This window comes from Aedes aegypti, chromosome 2 (assembly GCF_002204515.2).
Source record: "Aedes aegypti strain LVP_AGWG chromosome 2, AaegL5.0 Primary Assembly, whole genome shotgun sequence".
Classification (NCBI taxonomy): domain Eukaryota; kingdom Metazoa; phylum Arthropoda; class Insecta; order Diptera; family Culicidae; genus Aedes; species Aedes aegypti.
Genome location: NC_035108.1, coordinates 149,825,012 through 149,842,658, shown reverse-complemented (window position 1 = coordinate 149,842,658; position 17,647 = coordinate 149,825,012). Strand labels below are relative to the sequence as shown.

The 17,647-nt window shown below is 36.3% G+C and overlaps 2 protein-coding genes across 15 annotated transcripts in view; both read left to right on the top strand.

Moving 5' to 3' along the window:
* The window catches only part of LOC110676114, a 35,698-nt gene extending 28,290 nt beyond the window's left edge, over positions 1-7,408 (top strand). For all 3 annotated transcript variants that reach the window (XM_021842706.1, XM_021842707.1, XM_021842705.1), the window contains exons 3-5: positions 6,417-6,548; positions 6,626-6,683; positions 6,863-7,408. In XM_021842706.1, coding sequence (XP_021698398.1) covers positions 6,417-6,548; positions 6,626-6,683; positions 6,863-6,974 — 302 coding nt within the window. In that variant the 3' untranslated portion in view covers positions 6,975-7,408. The remainder of the gene's footprint in view (positions 1-6,416; positions 6,549-6,625; positions 6,684-6,862) is intronic.
* Positions 7,409-14,470: 7,062 nt separating this feature from the next.
* The window catches only part of LOC5568875 (protein N-terminal glutamine amidohydrolase), a 121,138-nt gene continuing 117,961 nt past the window's right edge, over positions 14,471-17,647 (top strand). Inside the window, exons 1-2 of one of the 12 annotated variants that reach the window (XM_021842703.1) lie at positions 14,471-14,614; positions 15,807-16,074. In XM_021842703.1, the coding sequence (XP_021698395.1) occupies positions 16,004-16,074 (71 nt within the window). In that variant the 5' untranslated portion in view covers positions 14,471-14,614; positions 15,807-16,003. The other 11 variants (XM_021842701.1, XM_021842698.1, XM_021842693.1 and 8 more) reach the window with 11 other exon arrangements.

The following is a 17,647-nucleotide window of genomic DNA, read 5'->3' as shown; positions in this document are numbered from 1 at the left end:
AATGAGCATGCATCGTGCTTCATAAGATGATAGAGGTAACCTTGTCCAACCTAATTTTCGAAGTGCGAACAACAGAAATTGTTTTTGAACTGATTCTATACGATTTTCATGGGTTGGTGAAAATGGTGATCAAATTATGCTACAGTATTCTAAAATTGAACGCACATAGGTTATGTATAATGTTTTTATAGTGTATGGATCGTGAAAATTATAGCTAAATCGTTTTATAAATGCTAACATCTTGTTTGCCTTGTTGATAATTGTATTATAGTGATCTATAAAAGTAACTTTGGAATCTAAAATCACTCCTAAATCTCTTATTCTTACGCATTTTTCTACTAGTTGATTCCCTAGGTAGACTGTTTAGTTAGGTATACTACGCTTTCTGCTAAAGGATATAGAATTACATTTTTTCACGTTCAATTGAAGAAGGCTTTTATTGCACCATTTGTAAAACATATCAATTTCATTTTGAAAAGTATGTATATCTTCATCGTTTACTATTTCAAGAAACAGTTTCATGTCATCAGCAAATATGAGAGCTTTCACTTTTTTCAGAATGAAGATAATGTCGTTAACGTATAAAATAAAGAATAATGGCCCTAAATGAGACCCTTGAGGAACTCCCGATGTAACTTTAATTGGAATAGATTTTACTCCTTTGTATCTAACTATTTGTTGACGATTAGTAAGATAAGACTCTACCCATTTAGAAGATCTGGTTGAAATCCTATTTTTTCTAACTTAAAAAGCAACACATGGTATGTCAATGCGATCGAAAGCTTTACTGAAATCTGTATAGAGAACTTCCACGTGATTACCATTATCCGTGGCTGTCAAAGAATAATGAATGAACTTCAGCAAGTTTGTGCATGTTGAGCGTCCCTTAAAAAAACCATGCTGAGTATGAGTTATTCTGTTTTTAATCATATCGAATAAAATTTTATTTATTATTGCCTCGAAAAACTTTGGAATACAAGAGATAATGGCTATCCCACGATAATTACGTATGTCAGATTTTTTGCCACTTTTAAAGATCGGCACTAAAAATGAGCTTTTCCATGTTTCAGGGAAACTACCTGATTGTAGAGACATATTGTAGAGCCAAAATAGCGGAGATGCAAGTTCGATTGATAACATTTTCAAAAATACAGGTGGAATCCCGTCAGGTCCAGCACCTTTGGAGACATCTAGACTTTTTAGTGCATCTACAATATCATATACTTTGATTTGATTGACGCATTGAGGTATTGACAACTGAACAATACCTAATTTTGGTATGATACCAAAATATGATATGCATAAGTTATTGGTTAGTTATTTGTTCCTCCTCGGGTATATTGCAAGTGGCTGTCCTCATAATGTACAGCTCATACACAATTTGTAGAATTCCCATACAAAAAGTGTTACAAGAGGTTGGGTAGGCGTCAAAAATGGTCATTTTGAATTGCGTAAGTGCCACTGGAGCTGAGGAACATGCTCTGCCCCAGAAAAAAAAGAAGAGAAAATTAGTTGCCAACCGGATATTTCGAAAAAAAGCTGACACTCGAAAGTAGGGAAAAATATGATGAAAATTTTACGCACCATAAAGTTTACATTAGAGACGCATACAAGAATGATCAATTTTATAACAGTATAGTCAACATATTTTGTCCGCTAATCAGTATACTGCACTGCATCTTATACTATTCGAGGTAGTGGCATGCTACTTGATCAAAGATTGTAGTTTTAGTTTGTAGTTTGATAGTAACAAATTTCAATTTCAAACCTCATTATATATCATGGATTAATTGGGGAGGAAAAATGGAGAATCGTATGAATATTTGTAATATTTATGATAATGAACAGGCAAATTCTTTTGCTAAAATTGCTGTAAATCGTGTAAAAGTTTTCTTCACTCGTGATATCTCAGATTTTGGTGCTGAGGATCAATGGTGCGGACGTTCAGAGGTAGGGGGGCATGGGGCAAGAGCGACACCCGGGGCAATAGTGCCACCTCTAATTTCACGTAGTTCAAATCAATTTTTTGATGTTAAACTCAGGATATGAATAAATTGAGTACTAATTGGGGGTTGTGTAAACATTACAGTTAAAAATGTTTAGTACAAAAAAATAGAAAAATGTCTTTAACTCACCAACGCGAAAAATGCGAAATATTATAAGAATGTAAGACTGGAAAACAAGGTTTGACTCCCAATAAATACAAAACATATTGATTTTTCCGCACAGTATTGATGATTTTCAATTGTTTAATATAGCTGTGAGGATTTTTTTTTATCGAAAAAGTCCTTTTGACATTAAGTTTTACATATATAAAATCAGTATGTCTTAAGGGGCAAGAGGGACACCCCAATTTTCTCATATGAAATCAAATGAACTTTTATTTTTCTTGTTTAATATTGCATTAAATCAATGTTTCCTACTAAATAAAATCAAAATAAACCATTTTGGACATTCAAAATGGTTTCTGAAACTTTTTACTATTTATGTTACAGTCAAATAAGATGAGAACTAAATTAATTTCGTCAAATTACTTTTAAACTATAAGTCAACTTTTATCCCTCAGTTTTTATTTTTACTTACTCTAGAATTTATCGTTTAGGCGGGGAAATAATAATTTACAAAATTTGTGGCATTTTGCTCTGGTGGTCTTCTTGCCCCATACGAGTGGCACTCTTGCCCCGTGCCTCGTTTAAAAACCGCATAAGAAGGGACATTTTCAAAAATCTCAAATCATCATGTGTTTCTTATATTTTTGAAATCTATCGATAACATCATTTAAAAAAAGAGTTGAGCTTGTCCCTACACTGGAATAATCTTCAAAAATTGTGCTAATCAACCATGATTTGAACCTATATATCTTAAGGTGTCCTTCTTGCCCCCAGCCCCCCTAACCATTAAATCTACTAGAGCTGCGGCAACACACACGAGCTATAGTGAGGGGTGATAAGCAGAGGCGCGTGATCGGGTGGTGACCGATCAATGAGAGAATGTGCAAGTTAAGGCTCAAAGACCGAAGAACCGTTGAGCATAAAAAACGTGCTCCGGAAGGACTGATGATGATAAAGGCGCTTTTGACGCGCAGCTCGAACGCGAGTACGACAGCTGCCCAAGCCACGACGTCAAAATCATCATAGGAGATCGAAACGCTCAGATTGGCCAGGAAGAGGAGTTCAGACCGACCATTGGAAAGTTCAGCGCCCTGAAGAACGAAAACGGCCTACGACTAATTGATTTCGCCACCTCCAAGAATATGGCCATTCGTAGCACCTACTTCCAGCACAGCCTGCCATACCGATACACCTGGAGATAAATCACAGCAGACAGAATCACAAATCGACCACGTTCTGATTGATGGACGGCACTTCTCCGAAATTATCGACGTCAGGACCTATCGTGGCGCTAACATCGATTCCGACCACTATCTAGTGATGGTCAAACTGCGCCCAAAACTCTCCGTCGTTAACAACGTACGATACCGACGGCCGCCCCGGTATGACCTCGAGCGGCTTAAGCAACCGGATATCGCAGCTGCATACGCGCAGCACCTCGAGGCTGCATTCAGGGCTGGCATCTCCTCAGTGCACACAGAAAAACACAAAGAGTTTGCACTTTGTGTTGATCATGAATTTGGGTGCAGTGCGACAGCTACACTTTGAGGCCTCTTTGTGTTTCTGCTTTCGCTGCAATGCATCCTTCGACACAAAGTGTTGATGGAAAATGGTGAACACACACTCTTTGTGTGGCTCATTGAGTACCTACTGAATGGGCGAACTTCTATTGGAAAATACGGGAGAATTGTTGAAACGGGACCGACGAGTAGGTAATGGAAATCTATGTCCGATGTCATTTTGGAACCCAAGATGACGACTTCCGGTTTACAAATCCTTCAAACCCATGCAATATGGGTATTTCCGGAATGGGGCCGACGAGTAGATGACGGAAATCGATGTCCGTTGTAGTTTTGAAATCCAAGATCCATCTCGGACAAAGTTGTAGATTTTGACGAGATGACAGTTTCTGTGCAGGGCTATCTGATTTTAAAATAAATAGTTTTGAAATTGTCGTCGAAAGTTTCACTTTAGTTAAATCGTTATTACTTTTAAACTGGTTATTGTAAAAATTATTGAAAAAATATGGTAAAATTCAGTTAAAGTTAAATCTGATATTCTGTGAAAATTTCATTCGAATCGATCCATAAGTACCTGAGATCTAGCTTACCAAAATTTGTCATTTCGTATGGAAAATCGAAAAAGTTGCAAATGTTTTTTCCAATACAGTATATGTCAACTGAAATTGATTCTTTGAATTTTCAAATTTTGTGAATGTTGCTCTGTCAAAAGTACAGTTTCTGTACTAAATCACGATCAACGTCGTACGCTTTTTTTGCGCCAATATATGAAAACAAATGTTCAATAACCCGAAAGTTTTATCAGTGTTGAGATTGGTGTTTGTTGGTTCATGCCGTGCCAAATATTTGCACATTTGATAAGGCTTGTACTGATAGCTTTGTTAACAACCTATTAGGGTAAACAGGTTTAATACGCCCCCCCTAACGAAAAACTTCTGTATCGCAGTGGCAAATGCATTAATTCTATAGTTTTTGGTCTCAAAGTGTTAATTACTTAGTTGGTCATGCTCTGCATGCAACTTTCTCTCGCCAGGTAGCATCATTTTTGTAATAAGTACAATAGCAAAGGATGGGCTTCATTTACAACGAGGCTTGCCTATTGTACCCAACATTTTACGCCAAAAAGCTTATTTTCGATATTATTGGCATTTCATTTGGTTGTTTATACTTCTCAAAGATCTTATATGTGCAACATATTTTTTCGCGGATGTTTAAGATCATATTTAAGTGTTAAGGAAGCCTCAATCCCTTAAAAATGAAGGGGGCGTATTGCCCGGTTGGGGCGCATTCGACCGATTTATCCTACACGAACAATATTTGAGAACAACAAGCATTGCTTGCTAAAACCAGGCCAGCAGGTGAAAAACACACACACACGCCTATTTTTTCTCACTTAAATTAAATTAATGCTCTTATTCTTCACTCGACTCGAAGAAAACACCAACGACTGAAAACTTATTTCTTTGTTGTACAAAAAAATAGTTTTCATTGATTGCACTCGCCATGTACGTCAAAATAGTAGAACATGATTTAGAAAATCGTTCATTTCATAGGGTAAATACCATTGCTTACCTAGTCTTTGTAGCCTATCTTACTCAGTTTTTTCTCAGCTTTCAGATAGTGACCTCAGAATTTTAAACGAGCCAATGGTGAAAAAAAAACGGTTTTTCTAACAAAATTCAAGATGACGGCCATATTCAATTTTTTTTTAGTCTCAGTTGAAAGCTATATCCTTCCTCTATACGATGCCACTAAGTTTGCTATGTGTTCCAAGGGCAATATGATACATACACTCCCGTGCAAAAGTTTGGGTTCACCCCCTCAAAAACATATAAAAGTGTTCTGTCTCTGTGATTACGCGTTCAATTGAAACTCTCTAAGTCGCATTCGAAGGGCAAATTGGATCGACCAAAATTTTAAAACAAGGTGTCATTAGAATCGTAATCATATATTCTTTGAAGAACACTCACGAATTTTTTTGCGGAAAAATCTGAAAGCTATTCAAAATCATTGAAACAGTCATTCAAGTCATCGTGCAAAAGTTTTGGTTCACTCTTCAATATGATGCAAATCGTGCAAAAGTTTGGGTTCACCTGAACGGCACGCAAATCATTTTCGTCAATATCTCAGCCATTTTTCAACCGATATTAATAATTCATAGCTTTTTCAAACGCAAATAATGGCGCGTACATGATTGGTTTGATATTTTACAGATTTTTCGTGTTTACAGTTAGTTCAGGTGAACCCAAACTTTTGCACGATACACCATACTAAGCGGTGAACCCAAACTTTTGCACGATGACTTGAATGACTGTTTCATTGATTTTGAATAGTTTTCAGATTTTTCCGCAAAAAATTCGTGAGCGCTCTTCAGAAAATATAAGATTACGATTCTAAGGACACCTTGTTTTAAAATTTTAGTCGATCCAATGCTGAGTAAAAAAAATTGGAATTCTAACGATGGGTGCCGATGGCGACCTGGTTTCAGCGAGAATTGCTCAGTATGAATTCTCCGGAGTAATACCGAAGCTAAATTGAGCTTTGGGTTTCCACATTGTACTGTAAAACAGACGAAATTTTCTCAATGCCTTTTATTCCATCCAATAGAATTTTCCTTTCAATATCTGAATGTACTTTATGTTCAAAATATGTAATAAAATTTTAAATGAAAAAAAAAAAAAAACGAATGGAAAATATTGCCAATTATGGAATGGAATGCATGCAAAATTATAGTAATCCTAATGAGAGTTACACAAACCTTAATGTCTCACATTTATCATTGCAGGAGCACTTACGAATTTGGGAGACTTTTTCCAACACTTAAGGAACAACCTTGAATCGCTGGAGTCCAAGAATCTGTCCAAAGACCAGGTGAAGCTACTGGAGGGTGAAAACATGATTTCCAATCTTCGGAAAGGTAGGTAAAATCATTCCAATAGAATGAGCACTGATTCGCTGCTGTTAATTTATCCTCTCTTGTTTGTTCATTTCCAGAATTCACAGCAGACTATCCCAAGCCTGCAGGAAGTGCAGCCTTTCTGCACGCTTACCGGTTGGTTGTAGAAATCAGTTGTATCAGTGGCGTCGGAATGAGTTTGTGGTACTAATTGGAACGCACATTTTTGACTATAAAACTGCTATTAAAAAGCACTTTAAACAAAGTCTTCACGCCACTGACCTTCACGAAGCCTGTGGTTGACAGCAAGCACAATAATTGCAAATTCATTTCAGGAATTATCGCCCTTCGAATGGAATCCGAGCCCTGGTGTCGTCCGTGCCCGATTTGTACCGGGGGACCAATTACCACGATCCGGTGTACAAACTAGCAGGACTGGGAAAGTAATGTTCCCGCTAATCCATCGTCCACTTCCTCTGCTCTCGTGCTAATGACATGCTGCATATGGCTTCAAACAAATTCGTATCCGATCAGAATACGACAAAACTACAGATTTGTCCATTTGATAGACCCTCACGCGTTTAGTTCGTTCCGTTTTAGCCTTCACTGATGGATATGCTTGAAGTGGCCCCACAAGCATTGCTGCGTTTATCGTTGGTCATTTGGTTGGTTATATCGGAGAGATAGATGACATGATCTGCCGCTTAAACTTGATGAATTGCTCGCAGAACGCCCGTACAAGAACAGTGCTGATATTGGTACATATGAAGATGGTGAATGTACTGGGTAGGTGTAAAAATAAAATGCGTGTCAGTAGATTTTAATCGATACCTTAACGCTTTTGATGTGTGGAATAAATTACCTTTCACTCTCAAAAAGGGGACGACCTGTTTTTTTTCGATGGATGACATTTTCAATATAAAAAGTTCCCTATTCAAAAAAAAACTCCATTTTATCTTTTCTGAAGCCCCACATTTTTCAGCACAATAAAATTTCCTTGTAAAAAGGTGTTCAAATAGTATTAGAGATAAATGCACAGCTGATTAAGTCTTAGACAAAACGGTTAACAGCGAATTGAACGCTTCTTCCTGAATTGTTTATGGTTTTCTGACAAATATTACTTTATAAAGTAAGGTACCGTGGGGTAAGTGGATACAGAAAAATCAATAGTCAATTTCATTGTTATATACAGCTAAAGTGAATAATGTAATTCAAACTTTTTCTGTGGATCACAAATGAGGGACTAATATACTTCAAATCGTCTTTTATTTCGATTTTTCTGATTGTTATGTATTGAGTATGAGGGACTTAAAAATTTGTGCCAAATGATTTACTTGCCCCACCATGGTGGGGTAAGTGGATCACCAATAAAAAAAAATCTGTTCTCAAAACAAATGTGGTGTAATTATGTACAGTAAGAATGATATTATTCTCGTTCTTGTTATTAGTGCTAGTAATGTCACATTTAAATACTTTAAAATTAAAAAGTATCTTTATTTAAACAAAATATAAGTAAAAATATGTAGACATTAGTTCACACTAATTTAAACATAAATAAAAACATTGTAACTAGAATAATTTGGAGAAAATTCATCAATTTATACACATAAGTTATACAAAAGTATTGTAGGACTATTCCTAACGATGTTTTCGAAATACACTCGTAGTTTAAAATATTAGTTACATTTACTTTTGAATAACGAACTGAAATCATTTTATTCTATTTATGAATATATTTGTATCATCTGTCTAGAACAATTTATATGGTCAAATAAGGTGCGATTAAGAGCATTCAATAGGAAAATTAGTTTATTTTGCTCTTTTGCAACTCAGCTTAAATAAACTACGAAAAGTTTGGTGTGAATTTTGAAATTATTTTTTTTTATATTTTTTTATACCAGAAAGGTTTGAAAACCTTTAGGTGGATTAATTCAAATTTTTTATGGTTAATTTGACAAATTTATGCTGGGAATGAATAAAGTTAAAGGGAAACAACATTTGCGGATAATTAAATCTATATAAATAAAAATGGAACGGTGTTTGTATGTCACGAAATGGCTTACGAACGGATCAACGGATTCACATAATTCTTCCACAGGTGTATTCGTTTAGGACTCTGACGTGTTCGTGGGGAAAGAAAGTTATCAAAATCCACTGCTAATGGTTAGAAATAGTTTAAAACCAAAATTTTACACTTTTCAGTGCTAATTACCAAAAAACTAACTGGTAGTGATCTAGAGTGCGTTGCCATTATCATGGTGGTGCTCAAGATCAAATATTGACATTGAACGTAAAAAAGCATCAGCAGGTTGGTTTGTATCCTTTAATTTACGACATAACTATTTCAATTATTTTTCACAACTACATCCAGTTTTCAAAAAATAAACAATGCGAACAGCTAAACGTGTCAGTATTGGTCGCCGTACACGTAATGCAGTTGCAATAATGCAGTTAAAGAACCATTCGTGCAAGCCAAAATGAAGACCAACGGGACAGGATGTATATGGCCACACGAAGCCGTAACGCTACAGTGCGATTATTGCAATCCCAGGAGGATCGCGCATTACAAAATGAAGAGGCCCGATTGAGAACCCAGCGAGCACGAGCAGCAATAGATCGATCAGTTGAGTCCAGTGAGCAGATTAATGTAGATCGACGCAGATCAAATTTGTTGAATGTTCATGAACGCTTGGCGTTCCATTATAATCCAACAATAAATTATACTGAAGAAATATCGATAACCATTGGGTCAATGACATTGTAGAGCCTTGAAGTTTCCCAATGAATCTAAGGGACTGTGTTGCGCGGGCGAAAAGATTAAATTACCTGCATTGAGTAAGCCCCCAGAACCCTTCAACACATTGATGAGCGGAGCAGGGAATGAATCGAAGCATTTTCTTAAAAATATACAGCAATATAATAATTGCTTCCAAATGACATCGTTCGGTGCAACCAATATTGTATTGTAATGCCTACGTTCAAGGTAATTTATTTGTTGTTCAGAATGCTAACCGTTGGGTGAATAAATACCTTTTTTGAATAGATACAAGGTCAAATTTATCATCGAGCAGGATCGTCATTACCACTATCTGACCAGGATCACAAATTTCTGCAAATCTATTTCATGGGCAATTCAAGTGATGAAATAGATCAGCGTTGTGCGCATAATCCTTCGGTGAGAAGAGAGATCATTGAGAGACTTCAAAACGTTCTACACCATAATAATGAGTTGATTAGATTGTTCAAAACCGCATTGAATCACATGCCAACCGATAATCACAAAATTATAATCAGAGCCGATAAAACCCCAGCAGGACAACATGCTAGACGTTTCAATGCGCCGACAATTGACGAAGTCGCTGTAGTCGTTGTGGGAGAAAATTTAACCTCTCGCGATATTGTGCTACACAAACGTAATGATCAATTGCTGCACGTATATGAGACTCATCGCTCATATGATGCTCTACAATATCCGCTCATATTTTGGCGAGGAGAAGATGGTTATCATGATAATATTTGCACGTGTATTAATAGAAGCTGAAACGAACAAGAAAGTAAGTTGCATGAACTACTATTCCTACCGGATGATGATTCGGGAACATGAAGATAACCATCTATTGAAGTGCCGTCGACTGTTTCATCAATATGCTGTCGATATGTACGTCAAAATTGAAACAGAGCGATTGACATTCATACGGTTGAATCAACAAAAGCTGCGGTCGGAAGAGTATATTCATCTACGAGATGCCATCAATGCAGATGGGAATGCGAATAATGTTGGTCGGTTGACGATTCTTCCAGCCACATATGTCGGAAGTCCGCGTCATATGCACGAATATGCACAAGACGCGATGTCATATGTCCGGCATTACGGACACCCAGATTTATTCATAACGTTTACGTGTAATCCAAAGTGGGTTGAAATTCAAGAGCTTTTATTCCCTGGTCAATCACCCGTCGATCGTCATGATATCACAGCACGGATTTTCAAGCAAAAACTAAAAGCTCTCATGGACTTCATAGTGAAGTATCGTGTGTTTGGCGAGACCCGATGTTGGATGTACTCGGTTGAGTGGCAAAAGAGAGGATTACCGCACGCACACATCCTGGTTTGGTTGATCGAAAAGATAAGACCAGATGAAATCGATGCCGTCATCTGCGCGGAGATTCCAGATCCAAACATTGATCCTGATCTGCTCGAAGTAGTTACAAAAAACATGATCCATGGTCCATGTGGTGATTTGAACAGGAGTTCGCCGTGTATGGTTGACGGCAAGTGTTCCAAGCGTTATCCGAGAGCGTTATTAGCCAAAACTATTACTGGAAATGATGGATATCCACTGTACCGTCGGCGGTCTACTGAACAGAATGGAAGGACCACTGTCGTAAAAGTAAATCAACAAGAGCTAGGGATTGATAATCGTTGGGTAGTTCCGTACTCGCCATTACTATTGAAGACATTCAAAGCGCACGTCAACATTGAATATTGCAATTCAGTTAAGTCTATCAAATACATTTGCAAATATGTTGACGAAGGAAGCGACATGGCAGTATTTGGAGTGGGGGGAACAAATATGCGTGTTGCATTGTTGAACGAACCATCCGCTGAACTGTTTTCACAGCAATTGATCGATATTGGTAATGGACGAATTCCTGTTGATATAACCACTGGCCTGATATCTTTTCCCCAAGATTTTTGTCAATTCACCACTTCGAAGACGGAACTCATCAGTAAGGTATTTCCAGACGTTGGAGGGAACAATAAAAATCATCATTGGTTAAGCCAGCGAGCAATATTGGCAGCAAAAAATAAAGATGTTGACGAACTGAACATAATAATTCAAAATGAAATAGATGGTCAGATACGATCTTACAAATCTGTTGATTCCGTGACAAGTCAAGACGATGTCGTCAACTATCCAACAGAGTTTTTAAATTCGTTGGAACTGCCGGGATTACCACCCCATAACCTGCAGTTTAAAATAGGATCGGTAATTTTTTTTTAATTGTAGTCATTATCAGTATTTCCTTGAAAAATTTCTTATTTTCACTTTTGAAATCCTCAATAGCTAAAATTTTTCATGGAAGAATCCTATAATACTTTAACCAAAAACTTACTGATATCAAAAATAATCCGTATCAATTTTACAGGTAATCATAATGTTACGGAACATCAACCAACCACGACTTTGTAATGGCACTAGATTAGCAGTGAAAAAACTTTTGAACAATATCATTGAAGCGACTATTATTAAGGGAAAATATGAAGGCGAGGACGTGTTGATTCCAAGAATCCCAATGGTACCAACCGATTTACCGTTTGAGTTTAAGCGTTTGCAGTTTCCTGTGCGCCTTGCATTTGCGATGACAATAAATAAATCGCAAGGACAATCTTTGGACGTTTGTGGCCTCAATATTGAATTTCCATGCTTCTCACATGGACAGTTATACGTCGCATGCTCACGTGTTGGCAAACGATCGGCATTATATGTTTATGCTCCTGACGGAAAAACTAAAAAAGTAGTGTATCAGAAAGCATTGGAATGAGTTAAAAAAGTTAACTCAGTGAACTAGAATAAAATCTGTTTAAAATGTAATTTCCCAGAACTTCATTTAGTTTTTATTATAACAATGGCAAATGCAAAAAATACTACAGCACATTCAATGCATACTGATTTAAAATAAAGGCAGAACAACGTTTGCCAGGACAGCTAGTAAATAATAAATAAGTAAATAAATAAACTGACATAAAAGCATGAAATTGATTAAAATGTTAAAATAATTAGCCTTGTTATGTTCCAACATAATATCATATTAACATCATATTAGCCCGTAACGCGGGTAGATCACCTTTTCGAGGTGCGTTACGGGGTAAGATCTACCAATTTGAACTCTAGTCTCATCTTGTTTGTCGAGCTAGGGTAATCTGGTAATTCAAGGATTCGCGGTACAAAGTCCTTGTTACTGGCAACAGTTTCTGAAATTTAATCTATTTTACCTTGCAGACAGTTAAAGCCTCGGAATTGGTCAGTCCCGAGACTACACTTGAAGCCAGGATAACAATCATGAGTTCTAACTCTACAAGGACTGTTAAGTACTGGTAATTCAAGGACTCACGTGAATGCTGATTACTAAATAAATTTTCTAGCTTGATACGGTTTTGCCGCTAGCGCAAAGCCCCTTTTTTCTAGTATTTTCTGGGACTAAACTAAAAGCGAAACAAGGATGGGACTAGAGTTCCGTTGCATGGTCAAATATCAGTAGAACCGATTCGGTTCCTCAGAAATTCAATCGATTATGTTTGCTACGGGGCGCGCCTTCGCTAAGATGTAAGTTTCTATGAAGGGTGTAAATAGCGGAACCTTTTCATCACATTCGATTTTAATCAGTCTCTGAGGAATCAGAACAAAAACTGTACAGAAATCGATGCTTCATTACCTATCAATGGAAATGGAGTAATGCGACATGCACTATACACTAAGGATGCGGGTAATGCCTCAATAGATCTAAATAATGGTCGCAGTGGCGCACCCGAACATTGAAAAAAAAAAAAAACATCATATTAACCTTTGTGTCCCTGACCTATTTTTCAAAACCAAAATTTTGTGATTTTTTGGCTTTTATTTCCACAATTTTCAGCTGATTTCAATGAAATGAAATGAATCTCGCCGAAAAAACTTGAAGATTGATGTGTAGCATGATATGAATTGCAATAATCGGATTGATGTTCTTTTCTAGGGTCCCGGAATCAGCACCAGGATATTCCGGAAATGTTGTGGTGTTGTGTCAAAATTTCATTGAAATAGGCCGACATTGTGGAATGTGAAGCCAAAAACTCACGAAAATTTGGTTATTTAAGAGGTTAAGAGTTGATTTATTGTTTCCTTTTTGAACACTTTCACTGGCAACTACTCCAGTAATAAAGCTATGACTCAATCATGAAATCACTCAAACTTCTTCAAAGATTAATTCAAGAATAACTTCAATATTAAGTTTAGAACAAAATATCACAAAACAGAAAATTTTACAGAAACATTTCTCATGATCCCTTTACGCATACTTCCAACAATTATTATTCCAAATAAATGTTTTCAAGAATCGAATTTCATTACTTACTTGCCGTTTCTCTATTCGCCGTATCGTTAGCATTTATGTCGCAATCAGTTTTCAAATTTGAGATTTGATATAGTGAGTGGTCAAAATACAACATATCAACGCTATAATAAAATGTTTTACTAAAACGATGAAATATATTGAAATAAAAAAAAATATTGTATGTGGAACATTTTAAGTTTGATACGACGAATAATAGCGCTTACGACGAAGTAGAACGAAACCCTACATAAATTTTATTAACATATCGCCGATACCGATACATTATCATATTACACATCTTTTAGCAATCAGTTTTTTTTTTTGCAAAACATATGAAAATTAAGGTATTGAATTTGGGAATATATTTTCGAATACTTCGATCTTTGATTAATATTTTGACCAACCAAAATTTGTCAAGCAAAACAGAACAAAAATAATAATATACAACAGATTTAGAAGGTGAGTGGGTAAATAAATAAATTAAAAAAAAAAAACAAAATTGGTGAATAAATACAACAGTGAATAAATAACAAATATATAAACGAATGAAATACATTAAATAATAACAACACAAAACTTATTAAATTAAGACATAAATAATACTGAAACATATCTGAATTGAAGGAAAATTTATACAAATAATGCTCACAATATATGCATGAGTTTTCCTTTGTTCTAAACATTGAAATATTCGCTGTACAAAGCATTAAAACTTCAAAGCTCTAACCATAGCCACAAACCGATAAAGATAACGGGCGTAACACAACCATGTTGAACACAGCCATTTGAACGTTTCATTTCGTTTTCCCGTCATTCTATGGCTTGATGCGGCTATGACACCTTGAACTAAACATTGCCTTTTTTCCCGGCATCGTTCGCTAAAGGCAGGCAACTAGTGCGAGAGAGTTTGCCTACCACCAATTTTCCATCGTGATTTTTGCGTCCTTTTTTCGTGTTTTTCGGAGAGTTTTGAGAGAGAGTTTGGCTTGGAGGTGGGTGGTGATTTTGAAGTAAAAGTTATTGTTCCTCTTTTGGCTCTCTTGGCGATACATTCTCGCTGCTGAGTGCTTTCTCCGGGATTTGGGTTCAGCAGGCAAGGCTAGACTGGCGTTCCGTCGGTAATAATAATACATTTTCCTCTGTGACCGCAAGCAGACAGGAGTTTTCCTTTGAGTGGTGAGGAACCGCCTGGTTCCTAACTAGTATAAAAAACCAGCATAGCAAAAAAAAAAAAAAGACTTGCTATAGTGGCGGAGAGTATCCCATGCAAATCCCATTTCCCCGTGATCCTTGTTTTGCGAGTTAGCCCCCCATTTTCCGACACTGATGCTGGTGGAAGCTGTCCGAGATCCATCCGAGTGCTGCAGTGATGAGAAAGACGGTGATAGTAAAAATAAGTGAATCTTCGGAAAATTTATGAATACTGAAAAGGGAATTTCTGCGTATGTGTTTGAAGGAAACAATAATTCAGTGAATTTTGACGAAGTATCTGTTGGAGCAATCTACTTTTGTCGTAGGAGACTCATATTTTTAGTTGATTTCTCTCTTCAAGGAAATCTTTCAGGAGGACATAGTAGTGAAGTGGTGATTGAATAGGGATAGCTCTAGATAGAATTTCAAATTTGATTTATAGTGGTCATAGAAAGGTTTATTTGACAAGTTTTGTGGAGTGCTGAAAAGTGTTTGGAAAAGATTATGAATGGTAAAATCTGCAGATGTGTATTGTAAAGTGATTTTAGTAGATAGACGCCCTTTATTTAAATGATCCTCTCATAAATTCTGATGTCGAGCGATACATAAAACATCAACACTGAAATCGTTAGTTGTTACATTTCAATGTGCGTACCAATTCGTTTCTATTCAAAAATGTTTCTATCGATGTGATAAAAATATTGTGCTCAAAAGATTCTTCCTTTCATCTACGTAGTAAAAAGTGGATTAGCTAAATATAGAAAGCTATGCATCAGCAATACTAAGTTCTGCGACTCGAATACAAAAAATGAAATAAAAATTATGAGTGTTATCAAATGCAGTCGGGACATTTAGTCAAGATATTTAAATCTTGTTGGCCTCATTTTTGAAAATCAGTACAACTCATCGCTGAAACAAATTCCTCCTGACCCACGGATACGAATAAATGTGTGATTGTGTTAAGAGCTCTGACCTGTATCTATTACCATCAAGAGTTTTTGTCAGTAAAGTCGTCGCAAGGATCATCACAGAGAGCGTGAGTGTAATCGAGTAAAACAAAAAAAAGAGCGAACAACGAGAGTGAGCTTTTCCCGAGAAGAGCTGTTGTTGCGTTTGGCTGCGGATATTCGTCAGGAGAAACAGCAACAACTAACAACAAGATCATCAACACCACCAAAAAGGAGGCGAAAATGTCGGCAAACGATGCAAACTTTATGTTGTTCTCCAGCATTAATGATTGTTCCTACGTTTCGTGCTACTGGTAAGTGACAATTGATTTATGCTTGCTCCCGAATCACTTGCTCTGCAGTTACGCGCGCTTATTTTTTTTGTTTCCGTGCAAGTTGCAGAAAAAAGCAACAAGCGGGAAAACAAACTCGTAGGAGGCGGTGGGTAATTTCCAAGTAGCATGTAGGTGTATCAACAATTTCTTGTTCGAATGAAGGGTGATTTAATTTTGTTCTAGCTGATTGATGTTATCGTTCGCAGAATCACTCAATATGCGAGAAAAAGTAAACGCTCTAACTTCCTAGTTACGACAAATCTAGTTACTAGATGAGCATGGAAAGTAAAACTCAATGTAGTTAAACCAGTAACATATCGCAAAGTTACGTACCGCAATCTGGGGCAAATTGATCACTATATCACAACTTGTTATGTTTTCCAAAATTAGGAAAACATCAGTATTTCATTGATCTTTTTTCAGTTACATAGGGTTGTTTATACAATAACTGAACATTTCATAAAATTAGTTTTAAGGTGAAGATGCATCGAAGACAAATCTCGTATTTTCAAGAACACAGAGAACAAGACAGCCGATCGTACTGGAAATTTGATAGATTCCCGACTAATGGATTACAACAAAACTGTAGCACAATTATATCAAGATTTGTTACAAGTAACAATTTTTGTTCAATTTTTGTTAGAAGTAGAAGGTTGATGGAGAAAATTATAACATATATAGAACAAAATCGGTAATAATAACAAAGACTGTTTCAAATTTGTTTCAATTTTAAATTTAATTGTAACATAATTAGTTATAAAAAAATGGGGAAAAATTACTTATAACAAATGTTGTTAAACTTATGGAATATAAAAAAATGAGTTATATTTTTGTTTGATTTGTAACATAATGAGTTACATTTTTGTTTGAATTATAACATATTTTGTTTCAATTTTGTTTAGTGTAGAGGAAATTTTGTCATGATCACTAGATTTCCATCCTTGAGTAGGATTGTGGGGCTTGGGGATGCTACAAAGGTCATTAGCCAAATACTTCAGTTTACCGTAGCGTAGCTGTAGTATAATTGGTAATGCGTCCGTGTACATAATGGAAATTGTGGGTTCAAGTCCCGCTGGCTATATAATCTTTTAGCACAATGTTACCACCATTACACTTAATTTGGCAAACATATCTCTATCTGCCGATATTGAATACCTTTACCCTAAAAGTAAAAATAGCTGACTGCAAAAGTCGAAAATAAAAAAGAGAAGATATTTTATTAGAAAAATTCTGCTAACTAAGTAACAAAATCTGTTGCAACTCTGTTGTAATCCAGTGGTCAGATTTGTCACTCGCTGGTGTTGACCAATCTGGTTCTGTAAATGTGTAGTCTTGAAATTTATTTATGACTTCAATGCACCTTAATATCAAAAACAGAAATATACACACTGAGGTGAAATTGATCCCCATATGACAAAGCAGAACTGAGCAGGTTTGATAATAAAAAATATTTATCTACTCAGTAGCGCAACCACGATTTGGCTCTAGGGGGGGTTTTGGGCGGAAAAAGAGGGTCAAAGTAGAAAAATTTGAATTTACGAAATTACGTTTA